This window comes from Echeneis naucrates, chromosome 4, assembly GCF_900963305.1.
Source record: "Echeneis naucrates chromosome 4, fEcheNa1.1, whole genome shotgun sequence".
NCBI classification, from domain to species: Eukaryota; Metazoa; Chordata; class Actinopteri; order Carangiformes; family Echeneidae; genus Echeneis; species Echeneis naucrates.
Window position 1 is genome coordinate 22,318,261 of NC_042514.1, and position 13,155 is coordinate 22,331,415.

Here is a 13,155-nt window from a genome sequence, read left to right on the forward strand (position 1 = left end):
CAAGGTCGACAGTTCAATGGCCTGCTCCTCCACTCAGCAACGGCCCTTGGGCAAGATATTGAACCTTAAATTTATTTTATGGCTGTTCAATGTAAGTGGTTGACGCACATTATAGGTAGAAAGTATGAATAATTGAATCTGGCACTTCAAGTAATCAATGAGACTAGAAAAGCATTGGCACTAATAGAAGACTAAATCATCCACTTAAACTTCAAATCAAACACTCGCTGAGAGAGAAACCAGAGCAGGGGCTCCAACTATAGTTAATAAAACCATCAGCTCTTCATCAGAATACTTCAGTAAACACCTCATGAATGAGCGTTGTCTTTAAACACTGTTCCCTTCCCTTAAACACCCTTCACCCTCTCCCTCGGCTCAGTGCTGTAATTCTTTGGCCTCTCCTCTGACACTTCACTGGACCCATAAAATTGTTGTTCAAAGCGCCAGTGGAAAGGAATCTGATTTATAGGTGGCAGGCTACTAGTTAGTCGTACAAACCAAAATGCTCCGCTTGACAACTCTCAGCTTCTGGATAGGAGGATGAGGGAAGACTCAGCAGGGACTGAGGGCAGTTGATTTTTTTATTTTTTTTTTTTATTTATTTATTTTTTTTGTTTCTGAAGTTGAGAGGGCGAAGCTGAACAACTACTCACATTCTCAATTAGGGAAGGGAGGGAAGTGCATTCTTTCTGGGAAGAAAATACTCCAGCAATAACAGCAACCTGTATGGTCGTCACTACGTCTGAGTGTTTTAGCTCCTAGTTTTGACATTGTAAGACACAGAGGGACTGCAGCTGATGACGAATGTTGCGCATTTAACGGTGAATGAGACATAAGAAATATTTGAGTATTGTTGTGACTGTCTGTGTGTAGGAACTTGTATAATAACAGAGTACATATATAAGGGCACCTCACTTCTGTTGCGATATAACTTATATGGGGCACCATTTTGTTGGGGTTAGGGTTAGTTCATTGGTCCTGGCCATCAAACATTGACTAAACTATTAATATTAAAAATATATATGTTAACTGATAACTTTAATTAATATCAAAGTTAACCCTAAAAAGTGAAACATTCACTAAATCATCAGTCTCATGAAATACTATTAATTTAGATCTCTGACTATTAATTACTGAGTAAATACAGCCAAGTTAACATATTAAAGCAGAAGGACTCAGAGTTCTGCAGAGAAGAGGTTGGTAATATTCCTTCCTTTGCAACATCAAATAGACCAGCGGTTGTGTTTCAGAGCATTTGCTATAAAGCACAGCAAACATACAGGTACTATCCAAACATAAATGTACATTTGTGTGTCTGCGTGCGTGTCTATGTATGTCCATATGCATGTGTGACAGTGACTGAATGGCAAACAATGAAACTACAAACAAGATGGCTGCTGCGGCCACGTCTCATGTGGTCCTTTGTTAAGGCCAGCTGAAATAGTTCCAAGGTGCCAGGGTAGAAATGGGGGAAGGTTAGTTGCTATGCAGGGCGAGTGATGTGCTAAAGCATGTGTGATTGTACAACAATCAACATCAACTCCTGGTGTGGCTAGCCACCAACCTAAACACATACAAGGAAGCCCAGCAGAGAAAGTAGCCAAACCTACATTTGCACGTACAAAGGATAACAGTCCTGTTCTTAGCTGTGCTTATTTTATGCTAGGTTGGCCAAGTGAACATTATGCAGTTCTTGGACAAGCAACTAGCTTCCTTGTGCTTTGTCCAAGTCCAGAGTCCAGACCTGCTGGTCTGAGTGGAATTGAGTGGAGTGAATTCCTCCTTAGTTCCATAAGTTGGTTGCATTGCAGTTAAGTTAGCTGTTGATGCGGAGAACAGCAGGGGAACGTTGTGTCAAGTCTGCTGGCATTCAGCTTGTCCACTCTTAGACATTTTAGGAAGGACCTCACATTGCTACCATGGGAAGAGTGAAGAGTTGCAAAAGAGGTCAGGACCAACCTCCAAGAGAGGAAAGGTGATCCAAGGGAGGCCTCAGAGGATTAACTTCAGCCCCTGACACATAGGAACCAGACCATCAGGGCTTTTTTAAAAAAATTTTTTGATTGTTTGTTTGTTTGTTTTTTCAATTAAGGAATTTTCAAAGCATAAATAAGAGCTTCATTTCACCCTGAACCCTGATGTGTTTCTAGTCTTGGTCATGAAGCCCCAAAGAGTCTTTGGACAGCAGCAGGTGTCTTCCTCCTCAGCCCGTTTCCTTTTCTGCTCAGTGTTGCTCTTTGGAAACTGCAGCCTGTGATCTCGCTCAACAACTGTAACATGCTGTACACTGTGTGTGTGGAGACAAATTCCTTCCTGTAACATTCCTGCGGTCCTGCAAACCCACTGTTGTCCTCCGTGTGCATCAGTGTGGGTGTGTATGTTTTTGTTGTTTAAGTGTATGAAGGCTAATCGCTCTGTCACTGTGATGCACCTCAGTGAGTAAATGTTCTGACGCGTGTGAAGTTAGACAGTCAAAGAGATGAGAAGAAGCGAGTCCTTGTCAGAGTAAATAAAGCGGCTCTGAACTTATGCTGAGTGTGCGGCAGCCGCATGTTTTTCCGACTTTCTACATATCTGTTCTGTTTTTCTTCTCGCTGCCATTCATACCGTACTGCTCATGCAGCAGCCAGCGTGGGCTGAGGTGGCAAGATATTAGCTCCAGATTACCTCACCCAGGCTTTAATGATTAATGGGCTTTATCTCCACACCAGGCATTGCAACCAGCGTTCTCTCTCAGTGTACGTATTCATGTGTGTGTTGCAGGTTTGCAGACGCTGGTGGAAGCTGATGGAGGTTGGCAGCCGTGCCCACATGGGTCTGTGCCATCTGGAACTTGTTTGCATAGTTGACCTGAACTGAAGAGGCTTTGTGTTCAGTCAGAGCAACAGAAGTGAAAACAACAGACAGAAAAATATTGTTTAGAAAATGAGCAGGTCCAAAACTCCCAGAGGTTTTCACAGAATAAAGTGGAACATTTACGTTTTTTGTTGTACAGTATGGATTGTGATTTTATAAGTGTCCTGCTCTAGCTCAAAGTTTAGTCCCAGAAAGGTGAAGTGGGAGAAGTCATAATAGAAAACACACACACAAAGTTAAGTAACATTAATAGTTGCAATTCTAACTGAAACAGAAGGAAAAGGAAAAAAAAATCCTGTACATAAAATAACAATTTGACACATATGTGAGTGAATGAACACATTTGCTTTACAACACTTATGTCACTGACACACGTCACACATGTCACACATTGAACCTGCCTTTGGTTGAAACCTTCCCCCACAAATTAAATAAGTGCTCCATCTGTTCAGCTGTTAACATGTTTTTATTCACGTCATTGTTTAGTTACACTCTCCTGCTTATCAGTTTCTGGATCACAGGGGTGCTGGAGCCAATCCCAACCAATGATTTGGGCGAGGGTGGGGTACACCCTGGACAGGTTGCAAATCTATTCCAGGGCCAACACACAGAGACAGACAGAGATAAACAACCACTCACACTCACACTCAGACCTACGGACAATTTAGAGTCACCAGTTAACCTAGACTACTCTTTGGACTGAGTGAGTACCCAGAGGACGCAGGGGAAACTCTCTCAGGCATGGGGAGAACATGCAAACTCCAACCCTCGACCCTCTTGCTCTGAGGCAACACTGCTAATCACTCTGCCGGTGTCACCCTTTTTTTAGTTACAGAATTAGTCAAACTTCTCTAACACAAATGTTGTTTGAGTGCTCTATCAAATACCAAAGGCAGTTTGTTAACATTTAGCTCTGACAGTTTACATTGGCTTCTTTTAACTGATTGAGTGATCAAATTCAAATAAAGAAAATTTCAGGTGAAAACTCAGAGAAACCAAATCCTACAAGGTTAGACGATGGGTCAAGGTGGGTGGAGCTTTGGGCATGTAGCTTGTTATGACATCACAATGTCAAAGAAATCCTGATAACTGGTCTTATGGATCAGTTTATTGCAAGTATTTCTCTGAGGACTGAGACTTTTATGATACTTTAACTGGATTAATATAGAACCAGATTTACTTTTAAATAAGACGTTGATCTCTACCTTTATAGTGTGTGGGACCTTTAAAAAATGTGCATGTCTCCTCATCTGTTTCACACTGGGCCTGAAATGTTTTCTCTCAGTATGTCCCTCCATGATTCTTCATTAGTGAGTCTATTTAAATGTAAGTAGCTATGGATACTTTGCAGCATGGAAACAGGATGTTAAAGGTGTTTGATGGCGTAATAACAACCACGGAAGCCTCAACGACCAGAGTTTGGCTTGAGGTCAGAGGTCAGGGTGGGATTGGTTGGTGTTGCCACAGTTCAGACTGTTCTGTAATTAAATGGATGAGCTGGGATGAGCTGTGGAGCAGCAGATGTGACAAAACCTCAGTGAGGCCATTCAGCCATGGGAACGTGGGGAGATGAAACTCGGTTGTTTTCTGAGAAGAGTTTAAAGAGAGGAAAACTGACAGTGACAGTGGGAATGTTTGAGGAATCGGGCTGCCCTCAGCATCTCACTTCTACTACAGCCTCAAGCTACACCTCTCTCCTGGTCTATGAAAGATTGTCAGTGATTACAGGTTAAGGTATAGTTTGACTCCAGTATAATATGCTCCAGCCTCTTGAGCTTAGTCTAAATTGAGTATTGACTGCCTGTGTTAATATTACATATACAAATGAGAATTCATTTGGATTCATTGTGAGAGATTTGCTGACATTTCTTAAATGCTGCTACATGAGATTTCTCACATTTATCAAACATCAGTGATGACAGGTGCTAAGTTACACACCAATAACGTTCAACTGTATAAGTGTCACATATTGATTTTGGTATTAACGTCTTGTTCTTAATACATTTCATTTCTTGTTTTGTGCGAAGATGAACACAAACATCCTTTTGACTTTGTCCAAGTGAGTCCTGCTTAGAGCAGCTGCCAGGAAGTCCACACTCATACTGTAGATATCTGATATGGCATAAAGAATGTTGGCATCATCGAAATGTGTGTGGGAGTCCCTCTGCTGATAAAAGTCCCATTAACCCTAAAACATCTCAGCCAATGGTGAGAGATGGTTAGGGTTAGGGTTGAGTACAAATCCTGCATTTAGATAACAGATGACTGTGATCAGATCATATAGTCTGCAAGTCGTTCAGCCAAGATTTCTTTTGTACCAAACAAGTTAAATAATACTTACTATGTGAAATATCAAAGTCCTTAGCAAATAATAATAATAATAATAAATAATTACTTAAACTATCATAAGAGATGAGCCCACTCAATAGTTTACTCAACTTTCTGTCTTTTATATTTATAAGATTTATATGCAAATGAAGTGATTATACAACCGGCATATAAAATGGAAATACTAAGCACCTACAGCTAAAAAGACCAAGCGCTATGTTGCTGTCCAAACATTCAGATGTTTTACACTTGTTCTCTGTGTGCGTTGCTGTTTAATTACGCACACATTCATGCCTTCCTGAAATTCACTGACAGCACACGTGATTATATAATCTATCTCGAGATGCTGTATCTTGTCCAACATGGTCACACACAAAGCTGTGAGTCCAAATTCCTCATTCTCTGAGTGTTTGAATGGCGGGGAAGGAGCGGAAGAGTGAGGAGAGGAGAGGAGTGGGTGAGTTGGGTCTGTGTGGTGTGGTGGGGGTGGGGTGTTATCTGAAACAAGGAACTCTTTATAATGACTGACTCTTTTCACGGTGACTCATCGAGCTACACGGGCCTGTCCATGGCCTGAGGAGGCATGTCCTGTGTTTGCTGAATGACACACTGTGTTGTCAGAATGTCAGAGTGTCCTGTTGAGATGTTTGAAATGCCGCACGCACACACGCCTCTGCTTATTGTTAAGGGCTGTCAAATCCTACAGCCTCATACATGTTTAAATTCCAGTTTTCTGAAGCATATTGTGCCTGGGTGACAATATAAGCTTCAAGAAAAAAGAAATTATTTGGATAAATTAAAGTAGCAGGAAAGACCTACCCTGATTGGCTCGGTCCAGCGCAGCACAAGTTAAAGAGAACCGATGCTTACTCTTTCAGATGCCCATAGTTTTGTGGACGGTATGAACCACAGTGGCAGCTCCACGGATGGAGAGCTGTTCAGATCGGACATAGTGGTTACTCCTGCTTCCTGTCAGAGGATTTTTGGCTCCATGTGCTCAGTGTCATCAGGGAGTCCCCTCCCCCACACAGACAGGTGGACACACACTTACACAACAGCTTTAAAGTGTATTTACAATAATGTAGAACATGTTCTTACATGTAGAAATCCGTGCCATGTTGATGTTAGACTATATATAATTATAATAGTATAATGGTTAATATTATTATAAAGAATTTAATCTTGAATCTTTAATATGGTTTCTTTTAACTTCATATACCAGACTAATTCACTAATCCAGAAACTAATCCATTACAAAACCTCTTCCTGTTTCTCAGCAGTGCCACTCCTCCTCCTGTGTGGCATGACATGACTCCAAACTCCCTGAACTCCCCATACCCGCCCCAGCCCTCAGCCCCCCTCTCTCTCAGCATTCCCAATGCCCACAGTTCTCCCAGGGGTGCTTTAAAAAGCCTGGGTGGAGGTCCAGGAGTCTGCAGAGAGACAGACATCTCGGACTTGTCCTTGTTGTTGTCAGGGGCCGGCGGCCTGGATCACAGCCTGCTGGAAGCTGTAGAGGGGCTTGGGACTTTGAACCTCAGGGGAAATGGGGGCCTCGCTCCACAGCTGCCTGAGAAAAAGAGATGGGGTGAGGGTGGAGAACTCGGGTCCCAATCCCCCTCTTTAAGCGGGTTTTCCAGCCCTCACAGTGGTAGCAGTCTCAGCATCCCTTTCTCATCTCCCATGACCCCAGACCACCTTAGAGGACAAAGTGGGGCCCCATCACCTGGAGCAGGTATGCTGTCTTGGATACAGGGGTTCTTGTCTTAGTTTAAAAAGATTCATATAATTTAATATTTCATGCTCACCATTTTGCCTCTTTTTCAATTTGAGCACACTGCCCCTTCAAATAGTATCTCGTGTCCCTAACCTTAACCCTTTTTGGGCTGAGTCTGGTCTTACATGTAATGTACAGGTTTAATCTGTGTCTTCCAGACTTTGGCAGTAAACAGGACACTGTGAAGTTTGTTCAAGACACATCCAAGTTCTGGTACAAGCCTGACATTTCCAGAGACCAAGGTAAATATTGGAATTGGAACGGCCACTTCTGAGCACATAATATGGCCTTGTGCCAAGGGTCTCCTCCATATACAGTCTCAATGTGAATTTATTATTATTTTTTTTTTAGCTATCGCAGTGCTTAAGGACAGAGAGCCAGGATCATTCATTGTCAGAGACAGCCACTCATTTCGTGGGGCATACGGGTTAGCTATGAAGGTGGCGACACCCCCTCCATCTGTGTTACAACAGAGCAAGAAAGGTATGTATGAAATGTGAGGAATAGCTCTGTATTAGTCTTATCTGGAAGACTGCATCACCTTCAGTCGTATTTTCCATTCTGAAACATCTGAGGGGAAGCATCTGAGGATTTCCATCTGCTCTTTTAACTGTAAACAGTTCAAATGTAAATATAATGAAATGTGTTCTCTGGTTCTCTGCAGTGGGAGATCTGTCCAATGAGCTGGTGCGGCACTTCCTGATAGAGTGCACACAGAAAGGAGTCCGTCTGAAAGGCTGCCCCAATGAGCCCTACTTTGGTGAGGACACTTTCAAATATTGCAAAACAATACATTTTCATTCATGTGAGAAAATGTTTGCAGATAAAATCACTTCTGAAAATAAATATTCCTAAAGTAAATGCCCAACAAAGACAAGCACTTCATCATGCTGATGCAAAAATTTGCTAGATCCGGGGTTTGTTGTCTCCCCTTCAATGAAATCCTGCAACATCTATTTCTGTTCTTGAATGCAACACAGTATTATTCAGAATGTGATGTTCTGTTACACTAATCAAAAGTCTTGGAAACATGTTACTACAGCTTGTCAGCCAACCAAGGTGATGACAGCTAGTAGTAACTAAAACTGTGCCAATGTGTCAGTGTACAGTTATTCATGTGTAAATATGTTGACGAGGGCAATTCTAATGTTGATTGTTTTATATATATATATGATCTACATTTTATTTAATTTTTTTATTTATTAAATTTATATATATAATTGTACATCATCAAATTTTTTCCTAAATTGTTTATCTGCAAACAGCTGTAATATAAATGGGTCACGCTTCATTTTACATGTCTGTAATTATAAATGCCAGGAAAAAAAATTAGACCATAAAAAAGGCAAAAGTCAAAGCTCTGTCTTGTGCTCAATGTAACAAAGCACAAACATTAGTCAAGTGCAGACTTTAATTGTCCACTTGGTGGACTTGGTCCTGTCATAAAGACATAGTAGCCAAGGATTTTTAATATCTCCTCTTACGCCCCCTGGTGGTCGTAAAATTGATGTGCAGTTAGAACAGGTCTTCATATCATCACTAAAAATTCATCACAGCTCACTCTGGTGTTTGTAAAGTGCTGATTGTTTTATTTGTCTTTCCTTGACAGGAAGTCTCACCGCTCTGGTCTGTCAGCACTCGATCACCCCTTTGGCTCTGCCCTGTAAACTCATCCTGCCTGACAAAGGTAAACTGTGTTGGTGTGTGTGTGTGTGTGTATTTGTTCCTAAAGGAATCAAACCTCAATAATCACTTGTCTTGTCGTCATTTAAGTGTAAAACATCATGGTGGTGAATTCTCTGTTGTCAACAGTATACTAAGTACAGCTTAGTTCAGACATTTCGGTCTGGCGTGTATTTTCCTGTTGCTGATGCTGTTATGTTTTTTCTGTACAAATAAATTGAATACATTTTTATTGAGAATGTTTGTTGCATGTGTGTGTGTGCATGCATATTTGCAGACCCAGCAGAGGAGCTGAATGACTCATCTGCACAAACGGCAACAAACTCAGCAGCTGAACTCCTCAAACAGGGAGCAGGTATGACACAGATGCTACATTATGTACATAAACCTGTGTGTGATTGTGTGTCTGTGTTTGTGCACAACATATTCATTTTAAACACCATACTCAGCCATATTTGTAACTCTCTATGAAGTTTCTATCTGTTTCAAAATTCAAATGTTAACTTGAACGTCTTTAATTTCTGTTCCATTAATGAGCGTTGTTGCATTGGTGTCTTCCCGTGTCACTCTGTCACCTTGCAGCGTGTAACGTGTGGTACCTGGGCTCTGTGGAGCTGGAGTCGTTGACGGGACATCAGGCTGTACAGAAGGCGACCACGGTTACGCTCTCCATGGACCCCCTGCCGGCCTCCACTGTCGTCCACTTCAAAGTGTCAGCACAGGGCATCACACTCACTGACAACCAGAGAAAGTGGGTTCTCTCACACATACAGACCAAAAACTCACACACACAGACAGATGTATGATCACAGAGGACTCCACACATTCACACAGACTCTTCATTGCTGTTTGATCCTGCAGGCTGTTCTTCAGGAGACACTACGCCGTGAACACAGTGATATTCTGCTCTCTGGACCCACAGGGCAGGAAGTGAGTCATGACACTTAATTTAGATCAACTGCAACAACACAGCTGGTATTCATTTTATATAGTGTTATAAAAAGAGTAAGAGATAGAGGGGATTCTGTCCTTTTGTATCTGTTCGTTGTGTTGTATTCACTGGTTCAGTGATTCCTCCCTCATGAGTGCAGTTAATCCCAGTTTATTAAATAATTAAACAATCATTCACTCAGATATTGAATTAGAGCCTATAATTAAGCAGCTGAAGGGCAATGTCACAATAGTACACTCAGGTAATTTATATGATTCATACTGTATGTTGATTTTAAAATTGGAAAACTATCATTATTATTTCACTCATTGCTGTCCTGACTATATTTAAGGACTCAATATGGCACAATTGTTAGTATGATGATAGAGTCTTGTCTCTTTAACAGATTATCACAATCAGTTTCAGCAGTCAGAGCCAAAATGTTATTATTTACACATTAATATATAATAAGTTAGGGCTTCCATAAGTTATGTTGTAAATGGGCACATGCAATTGCCAGATATAGTTTCATAACTTCATTATGTCATTCTGACAGATGGACAAGAGGCAGCGGTTCCACTGCAAAGTAGGTTTTTCTACTTTTTATCAGTTCCTTTTTTGCCTTCATCTTATTTGTTGTGCTGCATCTGGGTTTTTTTTTTTTTTTTTGCCTTATTTGAGAACAGAGTAAAAGTTGTTAATGTGAATTACATTTTAATCTGCATGTGTAAGATGCACAGACTGAGCTATGAGGTCTCAGCAAAAACGATTTAATCACTAGCATCAACAGTCTCAATAAATCAATAAATCAAAACCCATGGGGGCTGTGAAATCGCTAAAACCTGCAAATCTAAAAGATTCAGATATAAAACCTTCCTTCCACCAAAAACCACACTATTAACAGCATAGTAGAATATCCACAGGAATTACTGTAATCTTTGCAGTTTAGCATTTCACACATGGATGTCAGTTATAATGCAACTTATTGTTAACAATTGATCAATAGAATAATGGGAAAGACTCATTCGAAACCAGTGCAAGACATGTTGTAATTAATAATTAATAAAATGCATCAAAAGTTTTTACCCCTGCTCCTCTGTAAATGCCCCTCTCTACCCCTCCATCTCTCTCCAGGATCTTTGGATTCATCGCCAGGAAATCTCAGAGTGAGACTGAAAATATGTGCCACCTGTTCGCTGAGCATGACCCCGAGCAGCCAGCAAGTGCCATTGTCAACTTTGTCTCAAAGGTCATGATAGGGTCGCATAAAAAATAAAAGAGTTGCTCAAGACTGAGACCAAACTCACACCAGACATCACAATGATATAAAAAAAGACAATAAAAACAACTTTTCCCACTAAGAGCCAAAACCAATGAAGCCACACACTCCAGAACTCGCTGAAGTTGGTCCACAGCCCCCGAAGAAGTACTGACTGCACTGCAGGTTACTGCCACAAGAGGGAGTCAAGACTGTCCTATATCGGCTCCTTTACAGGATGCCAAGCTGTTTCTGGAGCGCTTTAAAGAACAACTGCGGACACTATTTCACAGAGGTTCAGATTGGAAGATATTTAAAACACTTCACTATAAACGCACCTCACTGAGTTGACTTGTTGCTGGAAATCACAGTCAAAAGCAGATACTTTAGATGGATTTATTGTGTTGTGTTTATATATTGCTCAGTATTTATCCCTTTTTACAGATGTGTAAGAATGCTTTCCTTCCCTAAATATACTTGTCATATATTTTTGTATATTAACACAAATTATACATTAAGATTAATGGTGGCATATCACCAAATTTATTAACGTATGCCCCATATTATCGTGGGGGGAGAAAATTGATATAGTGTTTTATTTAACAGTGAGTTAATTGCATAATCTGCTCATGTGTTCTTGTTGTATTACTAATATGGTTGTTAATATGTTCTTTTACCAGCTGCTTAAATACAGGTTTATGTACAGTTGTCATGAAATGAGTCATTGTCATGTTCTCTTTGAATGTAATAGGAGCTCCAATGGATTATTATCAGAGAAATGTCAGATAATTTATATTCTATTAGCATAACTTTGTCAGAGAATGTTAAAATTACACGACAATGTTCAGTTTTTAAAACCAGATTTACCTGCTTTGGCCATTAGCATATAAAATGTCATCACTTTACAGCAATTTTCGAGTTCAATTTTGCCCTGATTACTTTCTAATTTGTGATTTCACAATAATTTTGACCTTTGACCTTTGGCCACCAAGGTCCAATCAGTGACCGCCTGTGCCAAATTTCAAGATGATCTGGCTGTTGAGACATAAAAAGTGGCCTTTCTGTGGAGTTTGCATGTTCTCCTCTTGGTACTCCAGTTTCCTCCCACCATCCAAAGACATGCATGTTTGGGTTAATAGGTGACTGTAAATTGTCTGTAGGTCTGAGTGTGAGTGTGAATGGTTGGGGGGTACTTCCTGGACAGGTCTCCAGTCCAGGAAGTACCCCGCCCTTGCCTGGAGCATTGGCTAGGATAGACTACAGCACTACCTGTTATCCAGAAATGGGTAAGCGCTAGAAGATGAATGAAAGAATGAACTTTAATAAGTTTATAAGAATGTAATAATTCTCATAAAACAATTTAACATCTAAAGGTCCTCAAGCAGTGCGCTCCCTATTTTCTTTTTTTTTTTTTTACATTTTCCTTTATTCTGAGTGAATATATCTGTTCACTGTTTTCCATGCTCCACTACATTGAACACTGCTCAACCTAAATAGTTTCTGTGCAGATTAATTTAGAGTGAGCTTATTTAGCTGCAGCTAGAGCTGGAATCAAATAGCAAAACTGAAACGATGGTGAAGAACAATCCTACAAAGATGAGGGGAATCTGGGTTTTACAAACATTTTGCCATTTCATCTTATCATCGCAGCTTTAACTAGCACCAGAAATTTAATAACAGCCTCTTTTGTATTGTGAAGGAGCCAAAAGTTACAGAATGAGATATCGCAATGTGACTGCATGACTGAAGATCTAACGAGTATGAGCAAATATGTTGTTTTCCTATTTTGGCTGAACTGACCCTTTAAAATTGTGTAGTTTACCGTTTTGCCAATAGATGCCAGTAATCAGCCACCAAACCTGACAAAGTGCAGCCACTTACATCTACAGGACTACCGCAGATATTTGACAAAAAAAAAGAAAAAAAAGAAAAGAAGCTTCTGACACTTTTCCTTTCCTGCCTGCCTCAAACTGTCTTTTTTATAGCAAGAAACAGTTTCAGATGAAGAAGAACTACCCTGTTGAACAAACTTCACAGCGTCAAAGTGTGACCAAGCTTGAGTGAGTGTGTTTGAGAAATGGAAAAAACAGAAAGAATGTGATTTAAATGGCTGATCTGTCTGTGTCCATGCTCTGTTTCTTGGTTTAAGAGGCCAAATCATCAGATACCAGTCGTGAATGAAGCTCTATTTTGTTCCCTGGTCTCTGTGGGGAGGGCTGTGGAACAGGAAGGGGAAGGGATATGTGGGGACACATTGCCCATCACTGTCCTGCAGTTCTGCAGCGTGGAGGGTGTGTGCGTGTGTGTGCCTGTGTGTGCTGA

General features: G+C 40.7%; 1 protein-coding gene across 5 annotated transcripts in view; it reads left to right on the forward strand.

Moving 5' to 3' along the window:
* tns3.2 (tensin 3, tandem duplicate 2) overlaps positions 1-12,187 on the forward strand; it is a 43,527-nt gene extending 31,340 nt beyond the window's left edge. For 4 of the 5 annotated variants that reach the window (XM_029499590.1, XM_029499589.1, XM_029499587.1 and 1 more), the window contains 11 exons: positions 6,063-6,219; positions 6,462-6,919; positions 7,120-7,203; positions 7,313-7,444; positions 7,626-7,721; positions 8,571-8,648; positions 8,922-8,999; positions 9,227-9,395; positions 9,506-9,574; positions 10,132-10,161; positions 10,710-12,187. In XM_029499590.1, coding sequence (XP_029355450.1) covers positions 6,063-6,219; positions 6,462-6,919; positions 7,120-7,203; positions 7,313-7,444; positions 7,626-7,721; positions 8,571-8,648; positions 8,922-8,999; positions 9,227-9,395; positions 9,506-9,574; positions 10,132-10,161; positions 10,710-10,851 — 1,493 coding nt within the window. In that variant the 3' untranslated portion in view covers positions 10,852-12,187. The remainder of the gene's footprint in view (positions 1-6,062; positions 6,220-6,461; positions 6,920-7,119; positions 7,204-7,312; positions 7,445-7,625; positions 7,722-8,570; positions 8,649-8,921; positions 9,000-9,226; positions 9,396-9,505; positions 9,575-10,131; positions 10,162-10,709) is intronic. The other variant, XM_029499588.1, reaches the window with a different exon arrangement.
* The last annotated feature ends 968 nt before the right edge of the window (positions 12,188-13,155 follow it).